Below are 19995 nucleotides of genomic sequence, written 5' to 3' on the forward strand. Positions count from 1 at the left end.
AGTCAGGTTCGTTGCTTAAGTCTTTCATTTGAGAGTAAAATCTTTCGCCACTTACCTGTCTGGTGTCTGTGATATCGGCGATTGCGTCCAAATATAAGGACGGTTCTTCACTATAATGCTCCAAAATTAAATCTGAAAAGGGTTCCATAAAACTGATTTCTTTTGTTTCCTTCAAGCCAAGTGGTATCATTGGCATCACACTTTCATGGCTGCAAATGAGATAAAAAAAAGAACGAACAAAACAAAATTTTTAGTCATGCAAGTAAGCAACAGCAAAATGAGAGAACGCTATAAATGTAACTTACAATAAACATTAGCTTTTCTGCTAATTTATAAACATCTTTTGTTATTAATTTTAAGGCAATCAAGCACCATTTGGCACTTTGGCCTCAATCGCCCGCAGGTATTTGGGCTAACGGCACAGAATTCACCAATTTCACCTTGAGAGGTTCTGTGAGATTAGCAGCAACGTAATGAAGTAAAGAATCATCACCCAAATAAGTAGCGAAAAAGGTAGAAAAGAATGTGATTTTAAGCTGCCACATTTTCTTTCAGCTCCCTATGTAGCATGACGGCGAAAATGTCGGCAAAATTCGTGAGTATCGCATACCTGATACTGTTTTCGGTGCGATACTGCTGCTCGCAGTTGTTGTATCGTGACATGCTTCTTTTTATCAACAATAAAAATGATAATACAATTATCGTAAATATATAAAGAAATTAGTTTGTCTGAAATGCGAGACCGTGCCACTACTCCACATACGAACAGCGCCACATAGGTGACAAAAGATAAATTGACAAAAATACTTGAATGATATTGCGGATGACACAAATCTGCTCATTTGTTCTGCCTGCGGTATGAAGAAACTTAATTAAGCTGACTGAGATGGCACAAAGCCAAATCAAAATGGTGCTTTCGCACCTACAACGCGATGCCACACCTTTTTGTTGGAATATTTTCTGTAAGTATGCACTCGAGTTTAAGTCAGTGCCAGTGATGAAGACGTGATTAATGACTGTGACAACTGACATCTGCTATGCATAAAAAGGTGACGAGATAGCACACCTTAAAACAGCAAAGCATCAATTTGAGGGGGTTCAATTAAAAAAAAGAAGGTGAGTTTAATTGAAAATGTATATATGTATGTATAAGGAAAAGAGGAAATGTATATAGACGTTTCTAATAACACTGAATTTTTAGAGTTTGATGATGGCTATTTTTCATATAATTTTTAATTAATTTAATATAATAATTAATTTTTAATTTAATGATTTTTGTTTTTCTTTTTTGCGAACAGTCTTGCGCATTTCCTTTCATAAGAAATTTATTTTTATATATAATAAATTGTAAAAAGCCGTCAGGAAAAATATTATTACAATTTTAATTGATTTTCTTCGCGCGGGAGCAAAGGGCCAAAATTCTATGAGCTATAAAACTAAATTTTTCTAAAAATTCCGATTAAAACGTTTAAAATTTAGGGCACCTTTCAGGTCTAGAATTTCGAAAAAATCGGTTTTTTTTAAGTTATGATAGTTTATACTTTCAAAAATATACTTGCAAGTTTTATATTTAAATTTTTTGTAGTTTAGACGTTACAATCCTTTAAAACGAGACCGGTTTGGAGTACGACGCCCAGGTATAAGCGCGTTAACCGTGTTTTTCCCGCAACTATTTTTTTCGAGTTGGTGTTGGTAATTTCTCAAAAAGTATTGAACCGATTGATTTGAATTTTTAATATGTTATTGAGTAGACTTGTGACTTTCGCGGGTAGCAGAATTATAATTTTATAATCAATTTTTGTGTTTTTTTAAGAGCGAAAACGTGAAAAAATCCCTTTTTTGTTGCTTTTCCAATAAACAGATAAAGTAAACAGATTTTTTTCTTGTAAATCTGCTACCCATATCTCCTGATGAATAATCGACCGACGCACTTGAGCAGCCCAATCAGTTACGCCAGTGGCATGTGTTACGTCGGAAGAAGCAATTTTTTTTATTATTGTCATTGATAAAAACATTTTTTTTTTGTAAATAAAGAATTATTCTAATGAATAAAAACGATTTTCGATTGTTTTTCTTCAATTTTCAACGCCTTCAATTTTCACGTCTCTAGACCAGAAGGTGCCTTAAATGAAAATTTGTTCAATTTTTCTAAATTTTGTATAAAGTTTGAAAGTTCAGTGGTTTTGATTAAAGATTGAACAATATTTAAAGGCAATATAACAAAATTTTAGCTCGAAAGATAAAAAATTAAAAAAATATAAAGACATAAATTTAGAAAAAATATAAAAAAATTAGCTGTTCTATCGATACTACATACTGTTGTTGTTGTTCAATGTGCTTTGTGTATAACTTGATCTTTTCTTATATTATTTATTTTTTCTTTTTTTCTTATATCAATTTTTTTCTTATATTTTTTTCTGTTTTTCTTATCTTTTTTCCTTTTTTCATATATTTCACTTTTCTTTTTTTTTTATATAATATTTTCCCCATTTTTCATATATTATTATTTTCTTTTTATTTTGTATTTTACAGTCATGTAATCACTTGAGTTTGCTATTGTACAATACAGCATACAAATGTTATTTTAAAATAAAACATGTGAAATTTAGATTCTTTCAGCTAACACTATTTTCACTCAAAATAAGATTCCTAAGAATTACATGTCCACCATGAGCATGTCGACGGGTACAATCCGTCAAACAGTCAATTTATGAATCATTGAGCAAGTCAAAATATCGATGTTGAAGGCTGTTCAGTAACACTTTGCGCTACAGCAGCAACATTCTCAACATGACGCCCAGTTTTTGCTTTGCCAGTCCTTTTTCTAACGTCGACAGAAGCAGTTTCTTCAATATTTGTTTTGCCAACTTTCGAATTGTGGACTCATTCAGACGATTATTTCATAAAAAACGGTATCGTCTAGGAATGATTCACTACTGAGGCGTCACTTTTAAAGACCCTTTTCTTTTTCACTGCTTCGCTGTAAGTATTTCAATGTAATAAATAAATTTTAGGCAAGAGTGTTTTTCAAAAATGACAGAAAAAAAATTTTCTCCCAAAAATTTTTAACAAAAAATATATTATTTTTCCCAAGCATTTTTTAGATGTATATTTTATTTTAAAAATGAAAAAAAAAAAATAAATAATAAAAATATTAAAAAGATAAATTGAATATATTTCACTTTAAAAATAAATAAATACAATTTTAAACATTGCATAAATCTCGATATTACAAAATTTTATCAGGTTATTTTAAATAACAAAGCAAATACTTTTTCTCACAAATTTTTAGCAAAAACAAATTTATAATTTTTCCCAAAGGTTTCCTTAAGATGTGTATTTTATCATAAAAAATTAAAAACAAAAAATTATTAAAATATTAAAAAGAACCGGAGATATTTCACTTTAAAAGATATGTAAATAAAATTTTATTTAGAAAAATCTTGAAATTATGAAATCTTTTTCAAAGTTTTTTCAGTTTACTTCTTCTTTTTTTTTGTCGGGACAGTCTAGCAAGTGCAGCACTCAGACATAATTAAATCCATTGTACTGAACTCGGATTCCCGTTTTAATTTTCTTTAAATCTACTCGACCTCTGAAGAAATCTGAGTAGATCTTGTAGTGCCACGGAGCCAAGGTGGTCGCTTCTTAACACATCAGTGCCAAAGATCTCAAGCCTGATTCGAGCGAAGGCTGGGCAGAGTCTGAGATGCCCACCTTTTCCATGTGCTTCGGCCATAGAAAGTGGCCCGTTGGCAGGTACTGCGACAGTCGGTCGGGCATGACAGGTAACATCAGTATAGTCCATCTGCAGCCTCTCTCAGCCTGCCAGGCTCACTTGTGGGTTGTAGTAACCTGTCGCTTTGATGGCGGCAGAAGGGAGTGGCAGAATGGGCTCCGTTCCAAAGAAGTTGGCTTCAGAGCCCATCCTGGCTAAAGAGTCAAAGTCTTGTTAACCGTGATACCCACGCGATTCGTGACTCTTGTTAGCATCAAAATATTATGTCTACACCGACATAGTTCAGCTTGAATGTACAGGACTCAACTACCCTTGAAGTGGTTGGGGGGCTGTCTAAGACTATGACCACAGCTTTGCTGTCGCTACAGACACATATAGATCTGCCTCTCCATCTGTTTTTCAAAACAAAGTTCATCTCTTCTTGAATAGCATACACCCCCGCTTGAAACACCGATGCATGCATTCCAAGAGCAAAGTACAGTTTTTCCCCGCTGGATTCCGAGATTCCAACTTATGAATTCCATTTCTAAAGTGAGAGTCTGGAAGGGTTGCAAAATACGCTTCCACAGTTGTTATGACCTTTGATGAAAAACGCTTTCCAGGCATGCAGTTTTTTAGGTCTGGAAACAGATGGAAGTCGCTAGGGTCCAAATCTGGTGAATGCGGTGGATGCTTCAACAATTCGAACTTTAATTCAGGGATTTTAGCCGTAGCCAAAATGATCGAGTGCATTTTTCTGATGAAACAAATTTTTTTCTTTTATAAAGTGGTTCTTTTACACGAATTTTTTTCTTCAAATGATTTAAAAGGTTAGAATAATATTCAGAATTTATTGTTTTACAAGGGGAAAAGCAAACACCTTCATGGCCGATTTCTGCACACGAACTCGTTCCCGAGCCGAAGAACCGGGTTCAGACTACTCTTTAGCCTCTTGTTTTGATTCAAGATCATGGTGATAGACCCAAGTCGCATCTATAGTAATGAGTTCCCTTTAAAAAAAAGTATATTTAAAAAAAATGTGACTTAGTCCTTCGCATTTACTTCCCATTGATTGTAGCTTATGCGCCTATGACGAAATCTTTGCTATGCCCTTCAAAGAGATTTGGTTTTTGTCAGCTTTTAAGCAAATTTATATGCAATCAAAGCAACACTTAAATGATTACAAAACAAAAATCAAAGCTGCCTGCTAGTGCAGTAAAATATTTAATAGAGTTGCCCGGATGGCTGCCAATACTCACTGCCTGTCAAATGCATCATTTGTTGCCTGCTATTTGGTTGTGTAACGAAAAAGTGGCCAAACAACAAAAGCAATGCAATAAATAATGAAAAATACCGCAATGGCAATACGAAAACAACATTAAGAAATGAATTCGAAAAATGTGCAAATAAATATTTTACAAGCAGAAAAATATATTCATATATAAATTATAATTACAATTGCAAATGCGTTTTTGTTGTTATATACAAGAGCTGTAGTTGTAGTTGTGGTTGTAATTGCTGTTAAATAATTATAATAGCAGCGCCAAACTACTAAATGTTAAAAAAGATACAAACAAAAAATGCAAACAACCACATCAACAGTGTAACAATAACAACAACAACAACAACGAGATATACAACAAAATAAAAAAATGTATAGTTTTTAGATAAAAATCGCAAAGGAAAACTTGAAAACTAAAATGAAAAATAAAATTCGAGAAAAACAGGCTGGAGAAAAAAACACACAAAATAGAAGAAAAAAATAAAATAACATCAGCGCGTGTCAAGCGGATTGCAAGTCAAGCATGTAATAACAACAATAATAATTACTAACTACTCGAATAGCAACAATAACAGGCTTAACAACACCAACAGCAGCAACGCCTAAGCCGTTAAAATTATATGCGAGCCAAAAACACGAAAATCTGTTTGTAGGTTTGCCATAAAAACACAAACTGCAACAAGTTGGCAAAAATACGAAACACGCGAGCTCTGCGCACTTTGGGGCTGCGATGTAAAAACAACAGCAGCGAAAGAAATTAATGAAAACTGCAAAAACTTACAACACAAAAAAAGGCGCTGAGATAAAAATAATTAAGAAAACGAAATTAGAAATGAATAATTCCAGTTGCTGCCAAAGAAAAAATTCAAAATATTTACTTCCATATTATTTAGATCGTTAAGATGAAGTTAATTCAATTATGTAGAAAACGTAACACGTTAAGGAAACTGAATGCCTAAAAAGCTGACTAGACTGGCAGCCCGTGGGATGGAATAGTCTCGCCGTGCAAAGAGAGGGTAAGTGTTCCCTTTTGGCTGCGCGTGGCTGTCGCAAGTATGGGCTGGTCTTGAATTAACTCAGCGAAAGCATGGCGAGAATACTAACATGCGAGGCTGCAGAATCCCTCTGGCTTCATGTAGTTGGAATGCGGTCAAGAAATGATCAGAAGTTAGGTTAACTTACGGCTATGGGGGTGTAGAAGGGCCCACTTACGTCTAAAAGACTACTATAGGATGATACCATTTGTTTGAGCTCAAGTTGCCCTCTCTGATTCCCAATGTGGTGAAATCACAGACATGATATCCTAGCCAACTCACCCGTGTTGTAATTTCCAGAAATGTCTTTGTAACCAGAGACCCAGACAACATTGGTAATGCATCGCCTAGTCAGCTCATTTAGAATATAAGGGGAAGTCCAAAATAAATAAGACTGAGCTAAAATAGAAACGGTAGGAGCTTTGTTCTGATAACTTCAAGTTTATTTATTCAAAATAGTCCCCTCTGACCTCGATACACTGCGCGATCTAAAAACGTTTCGAAAGAGTATTTCAGGTCATTGATCGGAATGTTCTTCAGGATGTCGGCACAAGCCTTTTGGATGGCCTCTACGGACGCAAAAAGTTTTCCTTTTACGTCCAATTGCAATTTTCCGAATAAGGGAAAGTCACAAGGAGCCATATTAGGCGGATACGGTGAGTGATTGATGGTTAAAATGCGATTTCTCATAAAAAAATCATGGTGCAATATCATGCAATAAGCGCCAGCTTCCTCCTTCGCGGTATTCAGAGCGATTTTGACGAATGCGATGCAACAAACGCTTCAAAACACTAAGATAAAGATAGAAAATTGCATTGGCGGTTTGGTCCGTTGGCAGGAACTCCTTCTGGGCAATTACCTTGGAATCGTAAAAAAAAATGAGCATTGACTTGATTTTTGACTTTTCCAAACGCGATTTTTTGGGTGGTGACTCCTCTGAAGCCTTCCATTCGGCACTTTGACGCTTAGTTTCAGGTTCATGTTGGAAACACCACCAGTTCATTATCAGATACAACGTCGTAAAGGACGTTCTCGTCTTTTCTCGCCTCTTTAATGAAGTCTTTCCAATGTTGAATTCTGAGCAATCTTTGGTCCTCAGTTAACTTGTGCGGAATGAAACGTGCACAGACCTTTCGTAAGCCCAAATGATCAGTTAAAATGCGATAAATCGATGTTTTAGAGATATTCAACTCCGATTCCATGAATGTCAACGAAGATTTCAGTTAATTTTTGATACATTTAGGATGGAGTTTTCGGTGATTACTCATTTTGGGCGGTCCGTATGTTCATTGACATTTATGACAACGACTTTTAACGTATTTTCTTAAATTATATTTCGTTGACGCTTCAAATTTACTTTCTTCGTAGGCATGGCTGTTCTCGATTGTAACTTTTGCAAGCTAGCTTTTATTAAAACCAGTTCCTTTCCAGTTTTCCAGTTTTTTTCCTACATTAACTTTGATCCTTCGATGCCAGGCTTTGTCTTGAGTGTTGGCAATTAATTTTTTGAACCAAAGTCAAACGTCTTCAGGACAAACAAATTTGAAGCATTTCAGCATGCAGATCTCCATACTAAAAATAGCCTGATTTTCATATTTATTTGGACGATGACAATACCCGATGAGATGCCCCTTGGAGTGTTTGAGAGAAAGATTCTGTGGAAGATTTTTGGACCTTTGTACATTGGCGACGGCGAATATTGCAGGCGATGGAACGATGAGCTTAACGACGACAAAGACATAGCGCAGCAAATAAAGATCCTGCGGCTACGTTGGCTGGGCCATGTCGTCCGAATGGAAACAAACGCTTCGACTCGAAAGTGTTAGATGCGATACCAGCTGGTAGTAGCAGAGGAAGAGGGCGGCCTCCTCTGCGTTGGAAAGATCAGGTGGAGAAGAATTTGGCTTCACTGGGTGTGTCCAATTGGAGCCGGTTAGAATGAGGACAAATAAAAGTAGGCAGACAGTTAACCGTAATATATAAGTAGATAATGGCACATTTTATGATGATTGCAGTTGATCAACAATCAAAAAAATATCAAACTTGCCACCAACAGAGTTCGGTAATCGGTAAACCGAAAAGAAAATAATTTTACTCAAAGAAAATACACGGAGAAAAATTACCGATATGATTTTACATAAATGTTAAGGATTTAAATTTGCGTATTTTCAGAGTGATGATTTGAATTTTATGGATTATTTGTTTGAGTATATTTTCCAAGCTGGGGATTTTGTGTATGATGGTTACATTTCTGGGGATATTAAGCCTCCACCAACATTTTTGTGCCCCACACCATAAGCATATGAAAAGAGGTTCGATGCGTGGTTTGACTCAAAAAATGATAAATTTTGTGTTAGCGAGGCAACCATAAGTGAAGAGATGATCCGGTCAAGTGTATCACCATAACTTCCAAAACCTATGAGGAAACTCAAATATTGTTATCTACTAAAAGATAAGCCAACTATATCATCAACCCCTTGTCAAATCGTTTTGCCTAAAACATCTCTATTTTTAATGTTATTTTTAATCGTTTAGGGATTAAACTCAAACACTGTAAAATAACTTATGGTTGTGAGTTTGATTAAAAATAATAAATAAATAAATAAAATTTTGTCAAATTTAGAAAAATTCTCATATATTCTCTGCTATACGAGTATATAAATAATTAATATTTCAAAGAAACGCGAGGTGAAAAACCCGGACGGCTACTGTTTCAGCACCCGAATAAAGCTGCTTTGGATTGCCCAGCCAAACACGTTGATGCTGATGATTTATTTCTTTCTTTGACTTTTTTTCTATTTCTATATTTTAATATCTTAAGCCTTAAGAGTATTCTCACATTTATTCAATATGGAAATTAATTATTGATTATGAATGAAGTGGGAATGGGCTCATTAGTCCATTGTTGTAGTAGTAGAACTTTAACTTTCAGCCAAACTGGTAATGGTGATAATAGGATTAAATAAAATTAAAACTTTAATTCAGAATCTCCAAACGCGAAATTAACAGCTATCGAATATTTGTTACTGTGTGTCTACTATACATACGCACATACCTTTGCACATATTTGTGGATGGCAAACATAAGACTAGAAGTGAAAATTTCTTGTAAACAATTGAATTCTACTTTGAGCACAAAATGGCAGTACCGAAAAAAACACTTGTTAAAATAACATCAGCTACGACAACACAAATATTATTAACAGCCGCAAAAAAAAATAATAAAAAGCAAAGAACATAAAATAAAAAACATAAAAAAAACAATCAAATACAATAGCGACGGTTGGCAGCGTTTTTGTAGTTCCGCTTGGCTGCGCAAAAACGCGCTTGACCAGAAATTGCGACGCAAATGAGTGAAATTCCACAGGCCGGCAGCGACAGTGCAAAAATATATTTTTGTAGATACACCCATTTCACACACACGCACGCATTTGTGCATAGCGTAACTGGTAAAGACTAGAATTCAATTTCGCACTTCGAATATTTTGGTGACATGCAAATAGTGGATATTTTTAGTATGATTGGATGGGGTCTTGTGGTACTATTAGGCATTCTTTTCGACTTTTAGATGTAGCAGAAAACGCTGACAGCAAACCAAATCTCCAGAAATTAAAACGAAATTGAACTTAAAAAATGAGCAGCTACACACATCGATCAAGACATTTAAAAATGATGCATTAATTCGATCTCTGCCAGGGCTGGCAGCTAATAAAAACACAGAATATTCCTCTCAGAAAGTGACTAAGTTCTCCAATATACCAATTCAACATAGCGCTCCAGTTAAAATTGACGAGAGAAACTGACAAGCTCAGACAACCGATCAAAAAGCGAATCTATTTCCTGAGCGCTTGGAAAAAACTTTAGCCCCAATGAAGGCACTGATGAAATAGAACCTATTGGAAACTGCCCTGAGTACGATGAATATATTTTTCTAGCTACGCCAAAATTTGGCGATGAAATAAATAAAATGCAGATTAAAAGTTTCCCTGGACTTGATTTAATCACGGCTGAAGTCTTTCTTAATGTGCCATAAAATTGCATTGTCTATTTGACCAGTTTATTTAGGAAGTGCCTCAGCTTAAGGTACGTACCCATATATTGGAAATTTGCCGAAGTTCCCATGATACCTAAGCCCGATAATTCACAGAATGAACTGTTCTCTTACAGGTTCATATCGCTGTTACCAGTAATGTCGAAATTTTTGAACAAATACTTTTAAAAAGTCTACAGTCACTCATTGAAAATAAACTTCTGATTTCCATTCGCCAATTTGGTTTCAGAAAACACCATTCAAACGCTCGATCAAATAGACAGAGACTCAATTTGCTAGAAAATAATTTAGTAAAATTGTGATCTTAAACTGCCATAAATAGTTTAAATGTGGTTTCAAATATTAAAATTAAGGGTGATCAATTAAGAGGCATTGGATTTTAAATTGAATTAAAATTCAAATTCAAATTCGAGAATTCAAATTGATTGGGCAATCTTTATTTTTTTTTTGTGTAAAACCATCCATGACATTTATTTTTTAAAGATAATCCCTTTGAAATGTTGGCCGCAACTGCGCCGTAATGCTGCCATCCGTAAGCGGAAACGACGACGCCCTAGATCCATTGTTTCATGGCCTGTATGGCAAGTAGCGATGTGTTATTGGAACTGGAATCAGATGTTGTGAAGATCACAGGCTTCAATTTTCGGCATCAAGGATCGGCATCATTCGTCATGGCGATAATGTTCCCCATTCACTTTTACTTTGGCGCCAACCTCGGCTTGGATGAAATATGTGGTGATGATTCCTTCAGCCTATAGGCCGACCCAACGGTTGTATTCAAGGGTTATAAGGGCTGTTCTCGAATAGTTTTGGGTGCCTCTTCAGCCCAAATACGGTCATTTTGCTTATGGACGTGGCCATTAAACCAATATGGACCCCCTCGCTGATCACCATAAGTTGGCCTGAGCATAACACAATTTTACGATTTGTAAACGTTGTTGAGGCAAAAGTATTTTCATGATGAAATGTCAGTGAATACGGAAAAAAATTATGTATTTAGTATGACAGTAACCCCGCGTGATCTGTCAAAAAATCTGTTCAATCTGATCACCGTTTGACAAAAATCTAAAACCAAATATGCCCCATGTCTTTCTCAAAGGCCTTTATAATGTTTCAAATGGATTGAAATGTTTAAAAGACACAATTGAAATTTTAAAAATATTTATATTTGTTCTATTCAGATTTTTTTAGAAAAAATCATCGTTTGATCAACAGTGCGTATGAGTTACTGACACTATATACACACTCTATTCCAAAAAACTAGTTTTTAATAAGTAAAATGAGGTTATGGCGTCATTTGTTGAGAGATTTTTAAATTAAAAACACTGGTCTAGTATTAACATACCATAACTTATACGTAATTTGGGGCGTAAGCGAAAATTCTACTCCAAAGAGCAAAAAAAAAGAAACAAAAAAAGGTAATGAACACAAAATTTGCTATCCATTATTTTCCATTTAAAAAGCAGTTCATGTCGTATTTTAATCGAGGTGTTAGACCCTCGCAAATTCAATTCCATTTGTGCCACACATGCTGACTGGTGGATAAAATATGATACATCATTTCATTGGTCAAGAGTTGTGAGTGAATATCTGACAATTTTGTTGAACCATTCAAGTCATATTCACAGGATTTTCCAGTCGATTGGGATTCTGCAGCTTTTGCCTGTTTCCGAAACTGCATTTGCTGATGAAAACAAGTAATAAGTACAGAAATCTGCATAAAAATATTTTCTTAAAAAATGGTACCTCGTTAAACCGAGATATAGGTAAGCATTTTTTTGTTTTCTGGGGTTTTTAGCAGTTATCACCAAAAAAGTTCAAGAAAAGCAAATAAAAATAAACTTTCACGCATATCGTGCGAAAAACACATTCCGCCCCTTTGCGTTGATATATATTTTTTGTCAAATGCAAAAGTACTTTTTGAGCGGTCAGCGTTCAAATTGAAAAAATTAGGACATTTTCAAACTTTTTATGAATTTTTTAATTTTTTTCATTCCCACTTTTGTGTTCAGCGACCCCAAATTAGTATTAAGAAATATAGTTTTTTAACGAAGTTATTTTTTCGTGTGAATTAGGAGAATCAATTGAAACCATTAATATCGCCTTGACCACCGTCGTAAAAAAAATTCTGAGATGCAAATGATAAATTTAATCATTTGGGGAAGCACCTAAACTTGTGCGTCAAAGTAAAAAGCGAATACGAGAATATTGAGTAATCAGGAAAATTTGTGTCCCAAAATATACATTGATCGGTTTCCCTATGTAACAGGTTGGGGATTTTTCGCAATAGCGGGTATACACTTATATCTATATGCGTTTGCATGTATATGCGTGTTGTTGTATAGTTCACTCATTATTTCTCGTTTTATTGTTGCTGCTCTGAAGTTAACACGTTCGATCCAAATTACGAAACAATTAATTAATGATCCAAATTAAACTGTCGTATTTCCCAACCAACAGATTTATTGTTTAGTGTACACGAATTGTACATGAATTTACAACAATACAGCTGCAAAGGTACTACTTTGAATTAAGGTAATTTTTTTTTAATTTTTATAGACTTTCAGTATTCAAGGAAAAGAGTAATTAGAATTGATTGAATAATAATGATTGAGAAAAATCGAAATGTTATTAAAATAAAAATCGTTCAAGTTTCGAGTGCAATTATAAAACTAATTTGTAGATCAAATGGACGTTTTTTTTTCCGAACACTAATTAAAAAAAAAGTTATTAAAATTTATTACAAAATGCCGTCTGTTTGAAGCAAAATACATTTAATGAAACTAAAGTAAATTCACCTTAAGCGTAGCATAAAAAAATAGTTTGCAAACCCAGCTGTCTTATGATTTTGTTATTTTTAAAACGTAATAAGTATTTGTATGTGTGCAAAAGTAGCGTATGCATGTATGTATGTCTGCTGATCGTATTTTACAATATACAAATTCATTTCGAAAAAAAACATGTGTCCACATTTTAAAGGCAACTATACCGAGAATTATTTTATGAGTCACTTTTATAGTATTTACTATACTTGAAAACTTTTCTCATTTAGCACGCGTTATGGTTACACAAACAAATACAATAGTTGCAAGAAAAAAATCTGTACACAACACTGCGGCTGCTACCTGACTTGAGCTGGGTGATAAACTGATTTAACCGCAATATTATCGCATGCCAGCACGTTTGACTGTTTAGAGCAGAAAACCCCCAAATTACTTGTTAATACTTAAATTGAAAAATCCTTGTTGTGGAAACAAATTTTCTAAAAATAAAACCTGATTATCGCAACTAATTTTGTAGAAACTACAGAGTCACGTCAAGCGCAAGAGGTGGAGTCACTATTCAGCAGCCAATGGCAAACCCCTGAGTGAATTTCTGCTATGAAAAGGCTTCTACTGTAAAACTATTGAGCGGCGCAAAACGCGCGCCACAAATTATAGAAGTACAGGTATCGCTCGAGATACACTATTCTCGAGTTACACGGAAAAAATGGGCCATGCCCTCAAGTATCGCTCGAGATACATTATTTTCAAGTTGCACGGAAAAAATGGGCCATGCCCTCAAGTTACACCGTATTAGAGTTACAAGGTTTTTTACCAATTTTCATAAAAAGGACTATTTATGAATAGCGTAAGTGCACTAGCCTGCCATCCCAGAGGTTGTGGGTTTGAATCGCACGTAAACCTCTGTCCTCGCACTTTTCCAAATTTACCTACTTTCCCTGTCTAAAAAAAAAACAAAACCATCCTCCAATTCCATTCCTCACCACCAAAAACTAATTCTTTCCATCCTTACTCCCGCACAATAGTCTGCACATTATCTGCATTGTGGCAGCTAAAATAAGCAAAGAAAAACACACAGTTACACATTGCATCAGTGGCGCCAGCAAGAGGAAGCGGGCGACCGCGGTAATAGCGCAGACACTCGAAATTTAGCGAAGTCCTGAACCATCTGTGCGATCCTTCTGTGGCAGGAAAATGTGAAACACAGATGGCGCTCCAAGCAGTAAGAAGGCGTTGTTCCTAAGCAACGACAGGTGGCCATTCCCACTATTTAGGACTAGTAGCGGCAGGATAAGCACCTACCCTGTCAGAAATCAAAAATAGATTAACGAAACCAACGCAAGACTGAGTCTTGTCGAGGCCCTATGCTCCCGAGAGGACTGAACAAGGAAAAAAAATCTGTAGAATCCTTTTGCCTCCTGCTTTTTAAAAGTGGAAATATATTTATAAGAAACTAAATCTGAGTCTAGTTGTACGGAACCAATTAGTCGTGTAACTCAAGCGACACCTGAAGTTAATTTGACCTAAAGGCCTTTCAAGGACATATGCGCCGGTCAATTGTTATTAAAGGGTAATTAAATTGGTAAGAAAAAGCACTGGAGTTTCTTCTTTTGTAATGAGTGAATGAATGAATGAGTTTTAAAGCGGTATGAAAGATCTCGATTGAAACGTTTCCACGACAGTCGGTTTTACGTTACAACTCGGATTTATTTCCGGCCAAGGACTGTCACTCCAGCAGCGTTCTCCACACATGTATGGCGTATTTTTTGCTGCTACCAACACAATAACCACATCTCAGTTCAAAAATATAAATATTTGATATAATTTTAAAATTTTTCAGAGGAAATTGAGTTAAAATCCATCGGGAAAGTTTCGGCTTCCAACAAATTTTCTGGTCATTTTCTATTCCTTTTTGTCTTCTAGTTAGTGAAATATAACAAAAAAACCGGTGCCAAAAGGAAACAGAATCAATAGTAAAATATTAAAAATATCCACTCAGTTCATAAATGCATTTGAAATCATTTTTAGAAATCTCAAAAAGGATATAAAGTAGAACTTAATCTCGCTGGGATATTTTCCGCAGTTATCAAATTTTCGGGCCATTTTCAATTCCTCTTTATCGTATGAGATATAAAAAGCAAATGAGTGCAAAAAAGAAATAGAGTCATTAGTAAGATATTATCAATGCCGCGAATATCCACTCAGAATTGCCACTCTAAAAATATATGCTTGCTTAATTATATATATTATATATAATTGGCACGTACACCCTTTTTGGGTGGTTGGCCGAGCTCCTCCTCCTTTTTGTGGCGTGCGTCTTAATGTTGTTCCACAAATGGAGGGACCTACAGTTATAAGCCGACTCCGAACGGCAGATATTTTTATGAGAAGCTTTTTCATGGCAGAAATACACTCGGAGGTTTGCCATTGCCTGCCGAGGGGCGACCGCTATTAGAAAAATGTTTTTCTTAATTTTGGTGCTTTCACCGAGATTCGAACCGACGTTCTCTCTGTGAATTCCGAATGGTAGTCACGCACCAACGGATTGGGCTACGGCGGCCGCTTAATTGGGAAAGTAAAAAACATTCCTGCCACCAAAGACAGCGTAGTTGTTGTGAAAATCAGTATAAATTGACAGTAAGTGTTGAAACTAGGTATAAAATAGAATAGAATATAATAAATTTGAGGATTTGCAATTCGAACTCATGGCCTTTTGTGCCCTCTACTCAACACAGTACCTCATCCAAGCCCAGTTCCCTTATTAAACTTAAGGTAAAGCTGAGTTGGTTTGAGCGTATGTGCCTATTTTCTGGCTGCAATTGGCTGAGATGCCTCAACCTTCTGTGCGCTATAGCGCCACACTCAAAGACGATATTCGCAGTGCAAAAAAATTATATGCAGCTTCTCTATTTTATTCATTTTATTTTATTTTTGTTTTTGAGGATTTTACAATCTTTTGATAGGTTTTTTTTTTAATTTTTTCTTGGCAACACTGATTGCACGTATGTTGACGAATTTTCAATAGCATATTTTTCTTTAACTGCATTTTTATTTGCGCCTAAATACCCTTCAAAAGAAAATTCATAAAATTTCTTAACTCATTCAAGTGAATTTTAAGTGAATCAACTGACTTTGGCAAACCCAACATATTTTGCTACATTCAGTTCCGCCATTCACGATCGATGCTTGCGATGCGCATTAATTAAATTTATAACATATCAAATTTAATGCTTTATATTACAAAAACATAGGCACGTTTGCAATTGCATGCGTTGGAGTAATCCAAGTTTTGCCTTCGACTATTTATTGGTCGCGCTGTGACCCTGCGTCGCCTTTTTCGTGAATTGAAATGGACATAAAATTTTATTTATACGAGATAAAAATGTTTGAAGCCATAAATTGTTGCTTTTTTGCGACTGATTTCCTAGAATATTTGCAAAAACAATACAGTGCAATGGAAATAAAATGCTTTGCGTGACACATAAACATTTATGTAAGATGACACACATCCACACACACTCACATGTATTCACATACTTCCATACAAATAGAAATCATAGTTCTACGAGTACTCACCTATCGTTCTGATAGATTTCCACAGATGAATTCAATTCAGCCAATTGCTCTTTCAGTAACTGCAAATTCGAATTGACGAAACTCAATTCCAAAGCGACTGTGTCGCGCAGTTTGCGATTTGTGGTGGCCTAAAAAACATACGAACAACAAAGCAAAGGATTAGCGATATTGTCTTAGATGGCAGTGGAAGCATTTGGCTTGGGTTAAAAATATGTAGCTGAGTGCATATGTGTTGGTATATGCATGTGAGCACTCACTTTAAAAAGGTTTTCAGCACCAGCGCGCAGTCGCAGTTCCTTATTGATTTCCTGATTCAATTTGCAGCGACGAGTCTGTAGCTTGCCACGGCATGTGGCCGCACGTGGATCGGAGCCCTGGAAAATAGAGAACAAAAAACAAATAAATTAAAAATTAGTCACAGTTGTTTTTTTTTTCGTCTGAATAAAAAGAACATTTTTTTTTGTCTACTTGAAGTGTATGCGAATTTATTGTCTTAGGTACGCATTCTAAGTCAATGACTCATGAAGTTTTACAGACAAATTTTGATGGAATGTGCCGCGAAATGTTAACTTCACACGACTCAGGCAGATTGATGAGATATTTCAGTTTAAATATTTTATGACTGTTTATGTTTTCTATGTGGAACAACATCAAGACGCACGCCACGAATAGGAGGGGCAACTCGGCCAAGCACCTAACTGAAGTGTAAGCGCGAATTATTTTTTTATATATTTTTTATGTTTTAACGTTTTTCTTTCTTTAGATTTATTGCTATTTTTTTTTCATTTAGTGATGCTGAGCGATAAGATGGGCCTATATTCGTGTAAGGGGTAAGGCCACTGTAAAAACGTCTTATAATATTTTAGATCAACACGACAGAGGCGAGGTTAATAAATTAAAAAAAAACATGAGAAAATGTATTTAGCATAAGCCGTTAGATCGTCCAAAATGTACTCTAATACTTTAAAATTGGCATATTCAAAGGATAAAGGCAGGAAAATTAATAAAAATTATTTTATTTGAGTGTGAAATCTTTCAGTCAAGTGCGCACCGAAGCGAAAAACTTAAACGCATTTTTCTCGAAACTGCAATCGATGCAAATCTTGATTGACTGATTAGAAAAATATACTATAGTATATTCTACTACTGTGGGCAAAAAGTAAGGTGAATTTATTTGTCATACATAGTTCGCGGGATTAAAATTTCGCTCTAGTTATTTTTTCATGAGTTGGCAGCACTGTTAATAACATCTGGGCCAACTTTCATGTGAATGTCATTATCAGTAATATATTTACTCTTGTGTTTACCAAACGACCAAGAGTGCATTTTTCGATTTTTACAATGTCTGATTTGATTGAGCAGAGAAGTGCCATCAAATTTTGTTTGCGGAATGAAATTTCGGCTGCGGAAACGTTAAGCATGCAGAAGACATTTGGTGATTCGACCATGTCGCAGAAAAATGTTGATGACTTGGAGCGCCCCGGACGACCATCGACGTCAACAGATGACCAACACGTCAATAAAGTGAAGGAGTTAGTGCTCAAAAATCGTCGGTTGACTGTTAAAGTCCTTACTGATATGATCGGAATATCAGAAGGATCTGTGAAAACCATTTCGAAAGACCATTTGGGCCTACGAAAAGTTAAATCTCGTTTGGTACCGAAAACTCTCAATTTCTTGGAAAAAAGTCGTCGCGTTGATGTGTGTGAAACAATGCTTTCAGACTATCAGGACAATCTCAAATGCATCATTACGGGAGATGAGACTTCGATTTATGCTAACGACCCTGAAACCGATCAATCAAGCGAATATCGTGCTAAAGGCGACGCCAGACCGAAAAGAGCACGTCAAAGTCGTTCAAAAATAAAGGTCATGATGACAGTTTTTTTCGATTTTCGTGGTGTGGCGCACTATGAATTCCTTCCACCTGGCCAAACTGTTAATAAGGAATATTATTTGAGCGTTATGCGTCGTTTACGTGAAGCAATTTGTCTAAAAAGACCAGAATTATGGGCCAACAACTCTTGGTTTTTGCATCACGATAATGCACCGTCTCACACTGTACTCGTTCTTCGTGACCATTTCGCCAAAAATTCCACGCATATCGTTCCGCAACCACCGTATTCGCCTCATTTGGCTCCGTGTGACTTCTGGCTATTTCCAAAACTCAAGAGACCACTCAGGGCAACGCGTTTCGAGTCGATTGAGGAGATAAAAGCTGAATCGAAGAAGGTGCTGTTGGCTATACCGGAAATGGACTATTTGGCATGTTTCGGGGATTGGAAAAATCGTTGGCATAAGTGTATTTCATCGAGAGGGGATTATTTTGAAGGGAATGAAATTGATTTACAAGAATAAATAAAGATTTTTCATTTTACACCCAAATTCACCTTACTTTTTGCCCACAGTAGTATATAGTATATTCTTATTTTTTACTCTGGGGGGGGGGGGCGGGGGCTTGTATAGCTCGATACGTTATTTTCGGACGATATTTTTTATTTTAATCTTTTAAAAGGCGCAAAGGCGATTTTCAAACAATCCTGCATACTTCTACTTTTCGTTCTATACATTCTTCTTCTTCTTTATTGGTCGTTTCTTCTTCGTGCTAACCGGCACCAGTTAGACACACCAAGGGAATTCAAGTTCTTCTCAACCTGATCTTTCCATCGCAGAACAAGCCTTCCACTTCATTTCCTACCGCCAGCTGGTACCGCATCAAATACTTTCAGAGCCGGAGCGTTTGTATCCATTCGGACGACATGACCCAGCCAAGGAAGCCGCTTGCTCATACAGCTTATTGTTCCACCGCTTGGTATACTTGTCGTCGCCAACGGGGAAATGTCCAAAAATCTTCCACAGAATCGTTCTCTGAAACACTCCAAGTGACGCCTCGTCGGATGTTGTCATCGCCCAAGCTCTTGCGCCACACGCTAGGACGGGCATAACCAGAGCCTTATAAAGAGCTAGTTTTGATCGTCGAGAGAGAATTGCTGCTTAGTTCAAAGTAGTACTTGTTGCCAAAAGAGATTCTCTGCTGGTTTCTAGATAAACGTAGTTTCTTATAAGCTCGAAATCATAACTGCCAACAGTGACGTGGGTGCCGATAAGCGAGTGTGTGTTTGTTTGATGACAGGAGGTAGTTCGTTTTGTCTTTTTTCTGAGCTTTTTCCGTTTAAGCCTTGTCTTCCAATTGCTTAGGTCAGACAGTACCGAAGCTTCGCTGTTGATATGCTGTTGAAATCTTTCCGTGTGTGTTGTTGTTGTAGTTGTTGAGTATTCCTGCTGAAATACTCTTAATTAGCGACTAGCCGTTTACTACCACTGTTCTCGTGAGATGTCTTTTCTTTTTTGTTTAAGTTAGATCCATTTTGTTAGATCTAGGTATGACAGCAAACTTTTTATCGCTATGCCTGAGATATGCTGTAAGACGGGCTTGCCGAAGTGGCGAAGTCTTGCTCTGGTAAGTTTTCAACATTCGCATAAATAGTGGAAGAGACTTTCTTTCATCTCTTCCACTTCACAGCTTCTGCAGATGGGCTGCGTAATGCCTAT

General features: G+C 36.0%; 1 protein-coding gene across 1 annotated transcript in view; it reads right to left on the minus strand.

Moving 5' to 3' along the window:
- LOC129239719 (rhophilin-2-A) overlaps positions 1-19995 on the minus strand; it is a 93805-nt gene that overhangs the window by 13499 nt on the left and 60311 nt on the right. Inside the window, exons 2-4 of the mRNA XM_054875496.1 lie at positions 16701-16817; positions 16444-16571; positions 56-209 (exon numbers count right to left, since the gene is read on the minus strand). Coding sequence (XP_054731471.1) covers positions 56-209; positions 16444-16571; positions 16701-16817 — 399 coding nt within the window. The remainder of the gene's footprint in view (positions 1-55; positions 210-16443; positions 16572-16700; positions 16818-19995) is intronic.

Source organism: Anastrepha obliqua, chromosome 2 (assembly GCF_027943255.1).
Source record: "Anastrepha obliqua isolate idAnaObli1 chromosome 2, idAnaObli1_1.0, whole genome shotgun sequence".
Taxonomy (NCBI): domain Eukaryota; kingdom Metazoa; phylum Arthropoda; class Insecta; order Diptera; family Tephritidae; genus Anastrepha; species Anastrepha obliqua.